The 16,465-nt window shown below is 46.0% G+C and overlaps 1 protein-coding gene across 4 annotated transcripts in view; it reads right to left on the bottom strand.

Annotated features, from left to right (window-relative positions):
• LOC129178070 (A-kinase anchor protein 13) overlaps nt 1–16,465 on the bottom strand; it is a 105,958-nt gene that overhangs the window by 6,758 nt on the left and 82,735 nt on the right. For all 4 annotated transcript variants that reach the window (XM_054769810.1, XM_054769811.1, XM_054769808.1 and 1 more), the window contains 14 exons: nt 13,123–13,291; nt 10,696–10,763; nt 8,026–8,092; nt 7,568–7,718; nt 7,338–7,450; nt 7,109–7,255; nt 6,704–6,966; nt 5,774–5,899; nt 5,571–5,688; nt 4,527–4,775; nt 4,384–4,460; nt 2,757–2,938; nt 1,703–1,785; nt 1,440–1,628 (listed from right to left, as the gene is read on the bottom strand). In XM_054769810.1, the coding sequence (XP_054625785.1) occupies nt 1,440–1,628; nt 1,703–1,785; nt 2,757–2,938; nt 4,384–4,460; nt 4,527–4,775; nt 5,571–5,688; nt 5,774–5,899; nt 6,704–6,966; nt 7,109–7,255; nt 7,338–7,450; nt 7,568–7,718; nt 8,026–8,092; nt 10,696–10,763; nt 13,123–13,291 (2,002 nt within the window). The remainder of the gene's footprint in view (nt 1–1,439; nt 1,629–1,702; nt 1,786–2,756; nt 2,939–4,383; nt 4,461–4,526; nt 4,776–5,570; nt 5,689–5,773; nt 5,900–6,703; nt 6,967–7,108; nt 7,256–7,337; nt 7,451–7,567; nt 7,719–8,025; nt 8,093–10,695; nt 10,764–13,122; nt 13,292–16,465) is intronic.

The raw sequence follows: 16,465 nt of genomic DNA on the forward strand, positions 1-16,465 counted from the left end.
GCCTGCAGCAACGCCTCTCCAACATGCTCCAACGCAGCTCTGACCAACTATACCTGCTGATGTGTCCTAATGAAATATCATGCCATCACTACTATCAGGAGAACCAGAGGAGCCACCTGCTGTGGCCCAGCAAGGTGCACTGTATTCGGGCACACGCTCCGAGCAGCCGGTGTGCCGCCACAGAGGTCTCTCGTAAACCTTTTGCACTTTTCAAACACCATGGCGCTGGCGTTTCAGGTGGCTGATTAGGTTTTTTGTGTGCTTGGTGGGTTTTTTCATCTAACTAGCTCTGCATGCACTTCAAAATGTATTTAGCTGTTGTTGTGAAACCCATGCGTGTTACACTTGTCATACACTCGACGTACCAGCACTATTAATGCCAGCAGAGCAGTTTTCTTCCTTACTGCAGTTACAACATTGGTTCTGTTGCAGCTACTGTACAATCACTATAATAGTATTCATGATAAACTTGTTCGTAAATGACTGCCTGGTCCAAAAGATGGCAGTAGAGGCATGTGAATATGATGAGGGGTTAGCATCCAGAAGCTTCATTTAACTAGCTCTGCATGCACTTTAAAATGTTGCTACTCAGCCGATGTTGTGAACGCCATGCGTGTTACACGTGTCATACACTCGACTTATCAGCGCTATTAATGCCGGTCAGAGCAGTTTCCTTCCTTACTGCGATACAACATTGGTTCTGTCATGGCTACAATCAATATAATATAACAGCATTAATAATAGACTTGTTGGTCCACAAGATGGCAGTAGAGGCATGTGAAGTATGGTGAGTGGTCAGCATCCAGCAGCTTCATCTATCTATCTATCTAGCGCTACAACACTACAAAACATCCGCCGTAACTTTAGAGTGTTTTGCCGAGTTGTTGTGAAATTTGGTACACTTCTTCAGGGGACTGACAAGCATGCGTGTGTGTCTCAAACTTGAGCAAGATTGGTTAAAAAACATGGCCACCATTGAGCATTTGTGTCATGATTGTAAGCCTGTGAGGGTCCGTGTAGTACGTTTGCTAGCATGTATTGTGATTACAACCCAAACCCATAGGGGGCGCCACCAATGTCATTTACGTGTCATGTACACAACGCACACAGAACAATGAACAACTCCGTATCGGTCTCCTTTCTTCCTCTTAATAAGGACAGTGCGCCCTTGCGCTGACTGAGTGTCATATGCACAGGACAGCGGGGTGAGCATGGAGAACGGGTGTCCTCCATGTTGCGTTTCAACTTCTGGGATACTTTTAGTAAAGAGCGCTGACTGCGGCGGTGCCCTAAAGGACGACGGCGTGTGACAAGACACATTTACGTCTAGAAGGAGAAGCAGCAGGCCTCGCCAAGTAATAACAAGCAAACGACAACATCTATTTATCTGCAGCTATTCACCTTAGAAAAGAATAAAACACACCCCTGCCCCCGCTTACCTTCCTGCAGGGCATCCTTCATGATGCATGCCCCCCTGGGGGGTTCCGGGCCGCCGGGCGACCTGAAGAAAGGCTCGGCCTGCCAGCATGCCTCCTCGGCCGGGCTGGAGCCCTCCCACATGCCCCTGAAGAGGCGCACCTTCTCCTCCAGCAGGGACATGATCTCCGAATCCTTCTGCCTCAGCAGGTCTGAGCGGGAGGGGGCCACTGTCAATACTTTTTGTGGTGTTTATTTGAAGAGGGCATTTAGGAGATGGCCCCACCTCTCATCTCTTTGGCTTTGCTCTCCAGTTGTCTCTTGTCATCTTCCGTCTCGCTGGGGATCCCTTCGTCCTCGTCCCGCTCCCTGCAACAAGCAAACACACGCTTTACCTACAGATCTTTTTATTTATTTAGTGACCTTCTAAAAATACAATTAGGCAAGCCAAAATGTTAAAAAGCTGACATGTTGCTACATATGTTCTTCTGCAGAGTAGTAAAGAACACAAAAAGGGACAAACAAACCTTTTTTTCCTGATGAAAGAAAGGAGTCTAATCGTTCTTTTGCTAGGTTCCATGGTTATGTAGCCATAGAACCCAATATTCTGTGTGCCTTGAAAGATCAGTCCAAATGGTCTGCAATGGGCGCTACTGAAGGGGTTGAATTTAGAGAAATGGCTGGGATTGAATGAGTTAATCTGTAATTCATTGCATTTTTGTTGTGTTAGTACTCATTTTTAGCCCCAAAACTGCTTTAAAAAACAAACAAATAAATGACTTAGCCTGAATAAATCAAGTTGAGTTTATTTGAAGTGTGTATTTTGATATTGTGATATTGCTTACCACTTGTACATTCATGTAAAAGCTGACATTTCTGCAGTTTTTTTAAGTCCACTTGCCAAGTGCAAAGACGCGTCCTTCTTACGATGGATGTATCTGCTGGTTAAATATTCATGTATTCATTCTAAACAGACTTCAAAATAATAAATCACGGCGCCGATAAATGATAATTGAGCAGGAAGTTTAGCCGGACCAAAGACAAATGTGAATAAAAAGTTGTGAGACTTCCTGTTGCAGGATGCTGCAAATTAATGATGTTTTTTTAGGCTGATTAAAAACCGCTCTGAGTCATTTTTTTTTTTTAACGCCACATGCAGTCTTGGCTGAGTGGAATTTACTTGTATTTATTTTGCAGCTACGATGTCATTGCCTTGTTTTTTTTTTTTAACTTGATGTGATGTTGTGGTTTTGAGGCTGGAAGCTAGCTACCAGTGTTGGACCTGGTGTGAGAGCACCCCTTGCTGTTGATGATGGAAAAAAGGACGAGAGGCTACTCACATGGACTGCATGGCATCCTGGATGAGCTGCATCCAGGTATTGCGCTCCTCCTTGGAGCTGGCCAGCACCTCCATCATCTCAGGCTTCTCGATGCCGGCCGTGATGAGGAAGAGGCCGCGCTCTTCGTTGGCGACCTCGCGGACGATCAGCTTCTGCAGGGAGATGACGGTGGAGCGCTGGTCCTGTTTAGGTGGGGGAGCGTTGATGGGAAGGAAAGGAGGCGAAAGTGGGAGGAAGGAAGGAAGGAAGGAAGACAAATGACAGAGAAGGGAACGGTGGTGGTGATGATGAGGCAGGAAATAGGGTGGGTTGATGAAGCAGTGAGTGGAAAAGGAAAAATGATGGCAAGCATCACGCGTGATCACAAGAAGAAGAAGAAGAAGAAGAAGAAGGAGGAGGAGGAGATTAAACATCATCTTTGGCCTGCAGGATGTCTGGGGTCAAGTCTCCTTACAGTCCTGATAAATATTAGCACTTCTTTTCTTCTACAGTCAAAGCTCAGCTTTCTAGGCCGCCGGTCGGCGTAGGAGTCAGTTTGCCTCAGCTTTCGTACATTTTTGCATTTTCTCTGTACATTTTTTAACCAATCATTTAATCATCCTGACAGGTGCGGTGAAGAGACCATCTTATCTTTACTGCTAAAGTGCAAGCTTGCATCATCAATCAATTACACACAAGACTTATTACTTCATACCATACTTGTACTGTCTCATGTTATTCATACACGTCGCTTTGCAGGTAGCCTAAATAAAGAAAATGTATGGTTTAGATTGTTTTATTTTATGAGTTTTCATATTAACAACAATATTAATATGTAATATAATGTAATATGATATCATACAAATGAATATTTATTATTATTATATTTATGATTTCTCCTTTGACTAAAACATAAAAGAATCTAAAGGAACTAAGCTATGACTAAAACGTAAACTAAATGAAAAAAATGAACATTGCTTCTAATTAACCTCGTCCTCTAAATACACCCCCCCCCATCCTCTAAATAAGGCCCCCCAAGCATTGACAGTATACGCATGAGGAGTACAGAAGCCCACAAGGGACAAACGGCGGTACAACGTGATGATAAAAGTGTTTTTGTGGGTAGGTTAGCAACCCTACGCAGCAACTCGGTAGGAACGTCAAATGAAATCATGCTTTTGTGTTCCAGTCTTGCTTGTACAGGAGCCCACCAGGTGGCGTAGCACCTCGTACGTTATGTGTGCGTTATGGCCCCCTGCAGGACTGGAGCGTAAGAGTCATGATGTGAGTCTTACTGTGGAGTGTCCAGTTCCAAACATGTAATTTGTCCCACAAAGGCCCAGCCAATTTCATGATGAGTGTGGTTGCTTTGCCGCAGGCCGCCTCACGTTCTCCTCCCCGCTCCTCTCTACTTGTGTGTGTGTGTGTGTGTGTGTGTGTGTGTGTGTGTGTGTGTGTGTGGAAAAAGCAGCTCTTTGGTGTGTACGTGATCTATCACAGCTGGCTTACACGCCCCTCAGCTACACAACAACTTTATTAGCTGCACTTTTTACGTCCTCAACAGCGAGAAAGGAAAAGGTTACTTCTCCAGGAGCGCTCACGACATCCTAAGAGGGGAAGGAGGAGGAAGACGAGGGAGGAAGCCTACCAGCATGGCGAAGACATATTTCTGGTCCTTCTCTTGGAGGAAGACAACGACATCGGAGAGGAGCAAAGCGTGGACATCTGTGCAGAAGAAAGGTTGTTGACGTGTGGTCACGTTGGTGGTTTTCCACAAGACAGGAGCGTCACCTTTAAGTCGGCCCTGGCTGCTCTTCAGCTGCAGTGCCCCGTCGTGGATCAGCCTCCTCCGCAGGAGGTCCTCGCGGGCGAAGATCTGGCCACTCTTCATCATCATGATGGACTTGCTGTCCGTGCGGCCGTGGAAGTCCTTCAGGCGCCGCCGCTTGTCGTGCTCGTTGACCTTGGTGTCCACGGCGGTGATCACCTGCTTGACCAGCCGCACCGCCTCGGCCAGGTCGTCATAGTCCTCCTCGCCCGCTGCGCAAAAAAAGGACAAGCGGTTGCTGTTTGTTGACCGTTATGTTCCTCCTTTAGCGCTTTTAATATACATTTCCTTTATTATGTTTTACTTAGACGTCATTGGATTACTGCACAATTAAATATGTTCTGTTTGTTTTTGTTATTAATTGTATTTCTAAACTCCTGGCTTTTAGTATATAATGATAATAATAATAATAATAATAATAATAATAATAATAATAATAGTAGTACTTATTATTATTCATATTGTAATTAATAATACATAATAAAATATAGGAAATATTTGAAATAACATATTATTACGTATTCTAAACAGGCATATTGTCAAATGTTGATATTAATAACTAATAAGTTTATGTTAGTCTGACATGCACATGCGTCATGGCCAGTTATGCAAATGAGAAGACAACCCGCCACCACAAATAGATTGCAGTCCTGTGGGAAACACCGGAGGCAATAAAAAGAGAGTTTTTACTGTATATCGAGCATTTTGCCTTCAAAAGGGTTCAGGGTTCAGGGTTCCTGCCATCTTTGTGTCGGATTCCGTTGGTCGGTTTCACCTCTAAAATCTCACAAAACTTAACGGGGCCTCACGGGTTCGTAGCATGTAAGAACAGAAATTGGGGGGAGGCGCACGCTGGCAAGAAGACACTTGGGATGAGATAAGATGAGAGGACTCATGTCATTCGTCTTTGTGTTCTGCTTTCTAAGCCGCGGCGTAGTTCCAGGGAGAACGATGGCGTTATTGTAGCGTGTTGTTTATGCAAGCATGCAGTCACCATGACGACGCACCTTTGGTGTGCTGCAGGATCCTCTGGATCAGCACAGGGTATTTGGTGATCCTCTGGGTCACCAGCAAGATGCATTCTGGGATGCCTAGCCGCCGCACGATGCTGCTGCTCATCTTTTTCTGTGGGAATAAAAAAAAAAAAAACAGTAACATGATGACAAGGCCGTAGCGGTGTGTATGCAGTGTCGCACGTGAAGAAACCTACTTTGATGAAGGCCTTAAAGCGCTTGTCTTTGGTCAGCAGGTCCTTGTAGAAGTTGACGGCTTCATTGTGGCGGCTGCAGAACCTTCCGTAGATCCGCTTCATGCTTTCGCCGTTGGACCCCGAGAACTGGAAACAGGTTGGGTCGACGTTATGCTGAGAGAAATTCAAAATGCCGTAACAAACACATAAAACTGTGTCGGCAGGGGAAACCTTCAACGTAGGCCTGTCATGGCCTGTCTTGCTGGTCGATAAATGCGGTACAAATTGGCGGCGATAATCAATACAATCGACATTTTTTTGAGACCATTTTTTAATTAGTTAGTCATGAGAGGTGTAATTCACATTTGAACCACTAGATGGTAATCAAGTTCAGTGCACCTACTGTATGTGAGTCCCATTATCCATGATTCAAGGACACAAAAACGTCACAGCCGAACAGCGAAGACGCACGGTCAGAGGAGCGAAACACGCGTGAGTCACTTAACAGTTTCTTGTGTCCAACCTCGTAGGTTGATCATTAAAATTCAAAGGAAGGTTTGAGCTTTGAATGTTTATACAAGAGAGAAATGCGAGAAAATATAAATGCCTGTCTGACAAAAGTGTATAAAGTTTATGGTGAGGGCTTTTACAGCCTTAATCATAATAATCATTGGAAACAAATAAAGTTGGTTACCTCGCAGACTTCACAAAGAGGCTGAATGAGAGGACAGGAGGGTTCACTCTCTCTGTTCATTCCACTATAGAACCCATGCGCACAGAGGTATGCATAGTGAACCCTCTTGTCTTCCAGCCTGTGTGACGAGCAGATGAAACACACGCAGACGTGCACATGTCAATTTATCCAGGGCGTCATAATTATCGATCGTTTGATGAATTGATTTATGGATTATTGTCACAGGCCCACTTCACACGTTTGCTTTTTTACTCCACCTGGCTGAGGAGGATGTCGCCGATCCTGTGCACGATGACGCCCCCCTCCGAGGAGCGCCCGCCGCCCTCCGGCAGGCTCTCCTTCTTCCTCTCCAGGAGGCGGACGAGGTGCTGCGTGTGGAGCTCCAGCAGCTCGTCCAGCACCGGGAACAATCTCTCCACCGTCTGTTGCTCCAGCTGCGCCTCCTTCTGCAGGCCCTTGCTGTACACCTCCGACATGATCCGCAGCGTGCGGATGTGGTGCATCTCCGTCTGCATCAGCTCTGCGAAGGTAAGAACAACTTCCTGTCACTTCACGCCACCCAGCAAGTGAGCTTCCCCTTTCTCATGCACCCCCTCTGCTTCTGCAGTACTGCTATCTGCAGTACTACTGGAGTACAACTTCAGAATAGCGGCACAATGTACCGTAGATGACGTCCTGCCTCTTAACCAGGTTGCGGTCCAGCTGCTGCAGGTACTGCTGTTCCACGCCTAAACTCCACGAGTCGGCCTCCAGGTCCTTGGCGTCACCCTCAAACTCACCCATCAGCTGGCCGTCCATCATCTCCGTCCCTATAGGGGGCCACATTCGCAACATCCAGTTGAGTTTGGGCATGTGTGAGTGTTTCATCACGTGGTTCTCGTGTGTAACGACCTTCGTCTGTGAGGGACTCCATGGACTCGGTGACCTGGTTGGTCCTGTTGAGAGAGTCGGTGGACTGGGACAGATAGCGCAGGCCTTTGATGGGCATCTCGTCAAACACCGGACTGCACGCACACACACGCACACGCACACACACACACACACACACACACACACACATAAACACGAATGACCTTTGGTGGCAGAGTGGATGCGGGTCTCTGCGGGACGAGAGCACTAACCCGGCAATGTTGCTGATGGACAGGCTTTTGGACAGGTTGTTGCCGTGGAAAGGCATGAGGCTCGTGTGCCTGCGTGACGGCGGCATCGCCAGAGAGGAGTGGTCCTCTGGTGTCAGGATGGCCGACCAGGGACGCTCTCTTGTCCCCGCCGCTGGGAGCAAAGAGAATCAGTTACCAGTTGGAAACCCACAGGGGATCCCTTCTAGAACCCCTTTTGGATGAGCTCAGGTTTCTTTTGAGTGCATCATTGGTGTCTTTTTTTGGGGGGTGGCAGGGGTGGGGGGGTTTTGATAAAACTCTTTGGTGTCTTTAGTTTAATTTTTTGGGCCAAAAAGAGGAAGCGTTCTTTCATCAATGAACCAATCACAAAATGTGGTGCACATGGCCAGGTAGATCCGGTCCAGGTGTACCTAATGTTGTCTCCACCGTGCGGCGTGTTAAAGATGCTGCAAACTCACATTTGTTCCTCATGGTGACTCCTGGGAAGGAGTTGGAGTCCGGCACACTGAACTGCTGCCTGGGCACCTAGGCAGTGGAAGCACAGTACCATCAATATTTGATGCTATTATTATTCTTATTCCATCCATCCATCCATCTTCTACCGCTTATCCAAGATCGGGTTGCGGGGGCAATAGCCTCTCCCCACCCACTTTGTCCAGCTCCTCCCGGCGGATCCCGAGGCGTTCCCAGGCCAGTTGGGAAACATAGTCTTTCCAACATGTCCTGAGTCTTCCCCGAGGCCTTCTGCCGGTCGGACTTGCCCTGAACACCTCTCCAGGGAGGCGTCCGGGAGGCATTCTGACCAGATGCCCAAGCCACCTCATATGGCTCCTCTCAATGCGGAGGAGTAGCGGTTCTACTCCGAGTCTCTCCCGGATGACAGTGCTTCTCACCTTATCTCTAAGGGAGAGCCCAGCCACCCTACGGAGAAAACTCATTTCAGGACAAAAACCACACTGCTCGTCCTGAATCCGAGATTCAACTATCCGGCGGATCCTCCTCTGCTGAACCCCTGAATAGACCTTACCAGGGAGGCTGAGGACTGTGAGTCCACGATAGTTGGAACACACCCTCTGCCACTCTGCCAATCCGGAGGTACTGCCCCCGATGTCCACGCCATGCTGCAGAGTCATGTCAACCAAGACATGCCTACAGCATCCATGGCCTTAAGGAACTCCGGGCGGATCTCATCCACTCCCGGGGCCTTGCCACCGAGGAGTTTTTTTACAACCTCATCAACCTCAGCCCCAGTTATAGGAGAGCCCACCGTGGAGTCCCCAGGCTCTGTTTCTTCATAGGAAGACGTGTCGGTGGGATTTGAGGAGGTCTTCGAAGTATTCTTTCCACCGATCCACAACATCCCGAGTCGAGGTCAGCAGCACACAAACCCCACCATACACAGTGTTGACTGTGCACTGCTTCCCCCACCTGAGACGCCGAATGGTGGTCCAGAATCTGTTCGAAGCCGTCAGGAAGTTGATCTCCATTGCTTCTCCGAACTCCTCCCATGTCCGAGTTTTTGCCTCAGCGACTGCCAGAGTCGCAGACCGCTTGGCCTGCCGATACCTGTCAGCTGCTTCCGGAGTCCCATGAGCCAAAAAGGCCCGACAGGACTCCTTCATCTTGACGGCATCCCTCACCACTGGTGTCTACCAACAGGTTCTGGGATTACTGCCACGACAGGCACCGACCACCTTACGGCTACAGCTCAGATCATCTGCCTCGACAATAGAGACACGGAACATGGCCCATTCAGATTCAAAGTTCTCCACGGAACATGGTTGAAGCTCTACCGGAGGTGGGATTTGAAACTCCTTCTGACAGGGGACTCTGCCAGTCGTTCCCAGCAGACCGTCACAATACGTTTGGGGCTGCCAGGTCTGACCGGCATCCTCCCCCACCATCGGAGCCAACTTACTACCAGGTGGTGATCAGTTGACAGCTCCACCGCTCTCTTCTCCTGAGTGTCCAAAACATATGGCCGCAAGTCCGATGATACGACCACAAAGTCAATCATGGAAGTGCGGCCTAGGGTGTCCTGGTGCCAAGTGCACATGTGGACAACCTTATGCTTGAACATAGTGTTTGTTATCGACAATCTGTGACGAGCACAGAAGTCCAATAACAAAGCACCGCTCGGGTTCAGATCAGGGGGACCATTTCTCCCAATCACGCCTCTCCAGGTCTCACTGTCGCTGCCTGAGCATTGAAGTCCCCCAGCAGAACAAGGGAATCGCCTGAGGGAGCACTCTCCAGTACTTCCTCTAGAGACTCCAAAAAGGGTGGGTATTCTGAACTGCTGTTTGGCGCATAACAGACAACAGTCAGGACCCATCCCCCCACTCGAATGCGGAGGGAAACTACCCTCTCGTTCACCGGGTTAATCTCCAACATGCAGGCCACAAGCCGGGGCGCAACAAGAATTGCCACCCCTGCCCGACGCCTCTCACTGCTGGCAACGCCAGAGTGGAGCAAAAAGTGTAACCCCTCTCAAGAGGACTGGTTCCAGCGCCCTTGCTGTGCGTTGAGGTGAGTCCGAATATATCTAGCCGGAACTTCTCAACCTCATGCACCAGCTCAGGCTCTTTCCCTACTAGAGAGGTGACATTCCATGTCCCATGAGCTAGTTTCTGTAACTGAGGATCGGAACGCAAAGGTCCCCGCCTTCGGCTGCCACCCAGCTCACTCTGCACCCGACCCCTCTGGCCCATCCCATGAGTGGTGAGCTCATTGGAGGGGGGTCCCATGTCGACTCTTCGGGCTGTGCCCAGCCGGGCCCAATGGGCGTGGGCCCGGCAACCATACACTCGCCATCGTGCCCCTCCTCCAGGCTTGTCTCCAAAGGGGGGCCCCTGTGACCCACGTCCAGGCAAGGGAAAACGTGGTCCAATGTTTTTTATCATCATAGAGGTCTATTGAGCTACTCTTTGTCTGGTCTCTCACCTAGGACCTGTTTGGCGTGGGTGACCCTACCAGGGGCATACAAACCCCTGACAACTTAGCTCCTAGGATCATCGGGACACGCAAACTCCTCCACCACGATAAGGTGGTAGCTCAGGGAAGAGTATTATTCTTCTTCTTCTTATTATATACAACACAACACGAGAGGGAGGCGGGGGAGCGTTTACCTTCATCTTCACCTTGGCGCAAACGGGCAGGCCATCCCTGCAGCCTTTGTGCACGCAGGCGTTGCAGTCTGACGAGAGAAAGACAAAAGGAAAGAGCAGATGAGGAAGCGTGTGACTGGTACAGGCGGTCGGGGCCAGGAAACTCCACCAGCCCGCTAATGGAAAGCAGATTGGGAGCGTGTGATGCAACAGGGGAGTAATAGGCCTCGCCGCATGGAAGAAACAAATCTATCCAAGATGGCTGACAGACACGTTAGCCCGAGCTTGCATGGGAAGGCTTTGCAGTCGGAGGATATGGCAATATAGCATTTCTTCTGGACGTGACGGGAGAGAACAAACATATCCCCCTTTCCCAGGGACACCCTCATACTCAGCACACTGCTACTTTGTTTTTCCAGATTAACATCCTGCACTGGAAGCAACAGGAACAAACCTAAACTTCATTCACTGGAATAAAAGCAACAAAATAAATAACATGCGTGCTTCCCTCCACTCCTGTAGGTGGCAGTAATGCCTGTTACAAAGCACCTCAAATGCTTTATTATTCACGTCCATCTCCACTCTCTTCTTCTAATCTACACCACACTTTGTGATTATGCTGTCATAATTATTAGAATTATATATTAAATTATATAGAACATTGTTTGAAAAAAAAATGTATATATATTATATATAAATAATAAATAACATATATAATAGATATGATGTCTTAAATAAAATTGGATTATATACAAAACATATTTGAAAAATATATAATTATATAAAAAAATTATAATACATATTATGTAAAAATACAATTTTATTTATATATAAAATATATTTAAAATATATATAATTGCATATATATATATATAATTATTACAACATATTAATATATTAGCATATAATAGAATATCCAACTTTATATATAGAATATTTTAGAAATAAAATATAAACATATATAAATAATAATAAATATATACAAAATATGGCAAAATACTGTATATACTGTAATTGTATATATAATAATATTATATCCATCCATTTTCTATGCCGATTCTCCTCAGAGTTGCGGTCTGAGTCCCAGCTGACCACTAACATATTATTTATGATATTTAATTATGCTGGCAATGTATTTCCTCATACAGTCAACCACAGAGAGGGTCAGGCATCTCGTAAGGCTATAAAGTGTTTTGCTATAAAGCGGAAGGCCTTTATTTGTACAATAGTAGAGTCTAGTCTATATTATTAGCATCATAACTAAAAATACAAATATTCCAAATAACGTATAATACATGATCATATTTAAATACAGTATAATATTACAATAAATATAATATATTGTTGCTTCCCAATAAAAAGCATGTATCTTCAAAAGTGTTTTGTTTTTATTTGAAATACCGAAAAAAACAACATTTGGAGGCAAAAAGGGGGTGTTATTTGAGGTGTGGCGTGTATTTTTGTAGTTAATTAGAACGCAGAGACCTTACCAGTATTTTGCGGGGGGGAGAAACAACCAAAAAAACGTGAGCTTCCTGATAATATAATAGCACAAATATCAAAGTATGAGACGGAGAAGCATGTAGACACAACGTATGCAAGTAAGTGTTAACCTCAGAGATTATGCAATGCATCCTATAATAATAAGCCGCACGGTAAAACCATCCTGGAGCCCCCGTGGGCATGTTCTCCTCTTAAAGCTTTTTATGAGGTCTTTTACTACGTCTTGCGGAGGCCCCCGCCAGTCGCAGCTCAACCTCAAACAAAAGAGCGACTGTGTGCGCCTCGCTCCACGTGTGAACGTCTTCCAGGACATCTGCTGGGAAACACCCTCGCAGCGTCCTCATACAGCTACTTTCTGCTTTTTACAGGGTGGGGGTATTGTGCAACGAGCTACATCCTCTTTCTTGCAAGGAGCCTACGCAACGGCGTTTAGTTTGTCCCTTTCGGCAGCTCAGCGAAAGATACTTCCAGTATGCAGGATGGTTTTATTACAACGCCTCAAGTGCTGCAAATGACGCACACATTAGGAAAGGTCATTTCTCACACAACCTTCCATTAACACAATACCATTCATTCATTAATTCGTTTTAAATATAGCAGAAAACCACTGACACTTTAATATTTAACAATAACTATACTTAAGATAACACATTATGTTATACAAATGAAATTAAAACAATGTTATTTGAGTAGATTTTTTTATCTTTTATTGCACTCACCACACATTTGGTGAGCAAATGTAAAAAAATGTTCCTTAAAAATGAATGCAAGAACGAGCATCCTGCATGTAACGTGCAGCTTAATAATGGCTGAATATTGATTATCGATCCTGGATGGCTGATACTGAGCTGTACCTAAGGTAGTGGCCATGTGGAGTAGAAGAAAAGTCCAGCGGTCATCAGTGAAAGCAACGCGTGTGCGTAGAGAAGACACGAGGGTACTTACATGTGCACTGGTACGTCTCCTTACTGCTCAAGGCCTTATTGCACTGGGAGCACTGGGAGCATGCCGGCGCCTGGCCGGACCCGATGGCGTTGAAGTGATGGCCGTTCACCGCCTTCTTGTCCTTCTCCTTACTCTCTTTCTCTTTCTCCTTTTTGTCTCGCTCCTTTTCCTGCACGGGGGGGAATAAAAAGTGGACTATTAAGGGAGGGAAGCAAAAAAAAAAGCAAAAGTAAAAAAAAAAGGCAATAATGTGTTATTACTGGCCCAGTGGGGGGTCTTGCATATTAAGGAAGTCATTATTTACGCCTCATTATGTTAAACGTCTTGGCTGATTCATTCAGGGAGTCTGCAGCTGAGCCTTCAGGTGACTTCAGTGCTTTCTTAGACTGTAAGGTGACATCACTGACCCCCCCCCGTCACGTCTACCGCTGCAACATTGACAAGGAAGGAAGGATTCGTGCACATTTCTCCTTTTTCTCCAAGCCAGCTACAACTCTACACTACAAGGACTAAACAGCGACACACACTCTTTGCCATTTTACATCTCCTCAAAGGGCAGGGTATCGCGACATAGATTCATGGTCTCATGCACGCACGCACGCACACGCACACGCACACACACTATAATAGCTGGCAACACCAGTGAGTGGCAAGATAATTGTAATACATGCAGTCTGGCGTGCACAAGTGCTGCCATCACTGGGGGGAGCTACGATTCATAGTGTGGAAAGATGAATTCCAACATGTGACAACTGTGACATTGTGATGCAGAGCACCACCCCAACATCACTTTTTCTTCTCCAGTTCAATGACACATAGCAGGATGCAGCATATCATACGTCATACAGAAGAGAGGTGGCGGACCTCATAGCTTGGTGTCGTGATAACAATCTCCTTCTCAATACAGATAAGACTAAAGAGATGATCATCGACCCAAGAACAAGGGAAAAGGAGCCGCATAGACCCCTGTTTATTGATGAGACTGAGGTGGAGAGGGTGAAAACCTTCAAGTTCCTTGGCACACACATCAGCGAGGACCTCACCTGGTCTCACAACACCCAACAAATTCTGAAGAAGTCCCAAAGGAGACTGTACTTCCTGAGAAGACTGAGGAAATTTGGCATGTCCACCACAATCCTGAGTTGCTTCTACAGATGCACTATGGAAAGTGTCCTTACCGCCTCCATCACTGTTTGGTACGGTAACTGTACAACACGTGATAGGAAGGCACTCCAGCGGGTGATCAAGACCTCACAGAACATTGTTGGGGCAGCCCTCCCCTCACTGCAAGACATTTATAAAACTAGAGTCCTACGAAGAACACACAACCTCATCAAGGACAGCACACATCCACAACACTCATTATTCACACTCCTACCGTCAGGCAGACGCTACAGGAGTTTGAAGTCCAGGACCACAAGGCTGGCAAACAGCTTTTACCCACAGGCCATCAGGCTTCTCAACGAAGCACTCACACACGCCGCACGCAACACACACTCATAGCACTTTATTTATTTATTACTTATTTGTATGAATGTCTTTTCTTTTTGTTGCTGCTTAATTTATTGGTATATATGTTTATGTTTCTTATGTTCTTATTCTTTCTTGTGTTTTCTTTCTTTTCTTGGGAGAATGAACAGAACAAGAATTTCATTGCATAGTATAACTGCTGTTTTACTGTGCATATGACAATAAAAGTCTTGAATCTTGAATATCATGCACTGTCTCCCTGACAGGGACATCAAACTATCAAAGGCACTTGGTTCATACTTCTAAATCTTAGTGACTTCAATCAGCAACTAGCAGGTCTTTGACAGTATTGTGTCTTGTTTACAGTCATACATGGTGGTAGCGTGCATGTGTGCTGCCTACACTGGGGGGAGCTGCGGTTCAATGAGGGGAAAAATGAATTCCAACATGTCCTATGACATTGTGAGGCAGAAACTGGGTAGCATAGCAGTTTTACGCCACGATAAGGAAGCGTATGAGGCCGCCTATCGGTGGTAATGACGCTGTAGTACGACGCAGGATCCGAGCAGGCTCCTCCCTGGAAAGCGTGGCAGCTGACGGAGACGTTCAGTCTGGGAATCAATTTTCCCTGACCTTTCCCCCCCTCACCAGGCGGCTGCGGCCGCTTGCTGCCAGCGCAGACAAAGAGCGAGGAGACGTCACCTCCAGGCTGTTTGGTCATCATCATTCCGACGAGGTGAAGAACAGAGCTGGTGTTCTCCCAGCCTTACGTCACGCACACATCCACCCAAACCCAAAGGAAATGAAGGCGGGCGAGGGAGGGGGTGAGAGAGATGGGAGTTTTTCCGAGCTCCGTTTAACAGGCGAGCCCCCGGGGCCTCTCGGTTTGAGGGGGGAACCGCATAGCTCAGAAAAGACGGAGTGTGTTTTCTTCACACGCTTTGGACTGAAAGAGTGGAACACCAACATTCCAACACCCAAAAGTCGCTATCATTTGTGGAAATAAGCAACATTGTCTGGAAGAATACGCCTCTAATGCGCCACTCAATCAGCTGAGTGAGGGTTTCGCTTTTTCTTTGGCTTTTTTATCAAGAAAATATAACAGCAATACCACCACGGAAGGTTACTGTTTTTTACCTTTTATCATGATGATAACCATAGAACCACAGTGCATCTATGTCCTGGCTACTCAGTACAACATGGCTAAAGACAACATCAATAATTACAGAAAAGAAGAATGCCAACAAACAACACACCTGCAGTTTCACTTCTTTTTACACTTGTATGTCTTTAGGAGAAGAGACCCACATGCTAGCCCACTTTTAACATAAAGGGGTTAGCTTCTTGTTACACGTGGACGACAGTTAATGAAGTAAAAACCTTATACGACTTACCCTTTCATGACGCGTGGCGGAGACATATACGGGTCTTCAAAGGAAGTCGGCGTATTTTGCTGTAGTTTTATGACACAGCGTTCAACTTCTTTTTACACTTGTATGACAGTAAATAGAGTTTTAAAAATAAATAAATAAATAAATAAATAAATATATATATATATATATATATATATATATATATATATATATTCAAGATTCAAGATTCAAGAGAGTTTTATTGTCATGTGCATAGTAAAACAGCAGTTATACCATGCAATGAAAATCTTATTCTGTTCATTCTCCCAAGAAAAGAAAGAAAACAAATGAAAGAATAAGAACATAAGAAACATAAACACATAAACATATATACCAATAAATTAAGCAACAACAACAGAAGAGACATTAATACAAGTAAATAATACAAATATATACATACATACATATATACACACACACACAGGGTATATATGACACATGAATGCCTTGGACACGCCTCC

This window comes from Dunckerocampus dactyliophorus, chromosome 3 (genome assembly GCF_027744805.1).
Source record: "Dunckerocampus dactyliophorus isolate RoL2022-P2 chromosome 3, RoL_Ddac_1.1, whole genome shotgun sequence".
In the NCBI taxonomy this organism is placed as follows: domain Eukaryota; kingdom Metazoa; phylum Chordata; class Actinopteri; order Syngnathiformes; family Syngnathidae; genus Dunckerocampus; species Dunckerocampus dactyliophorus.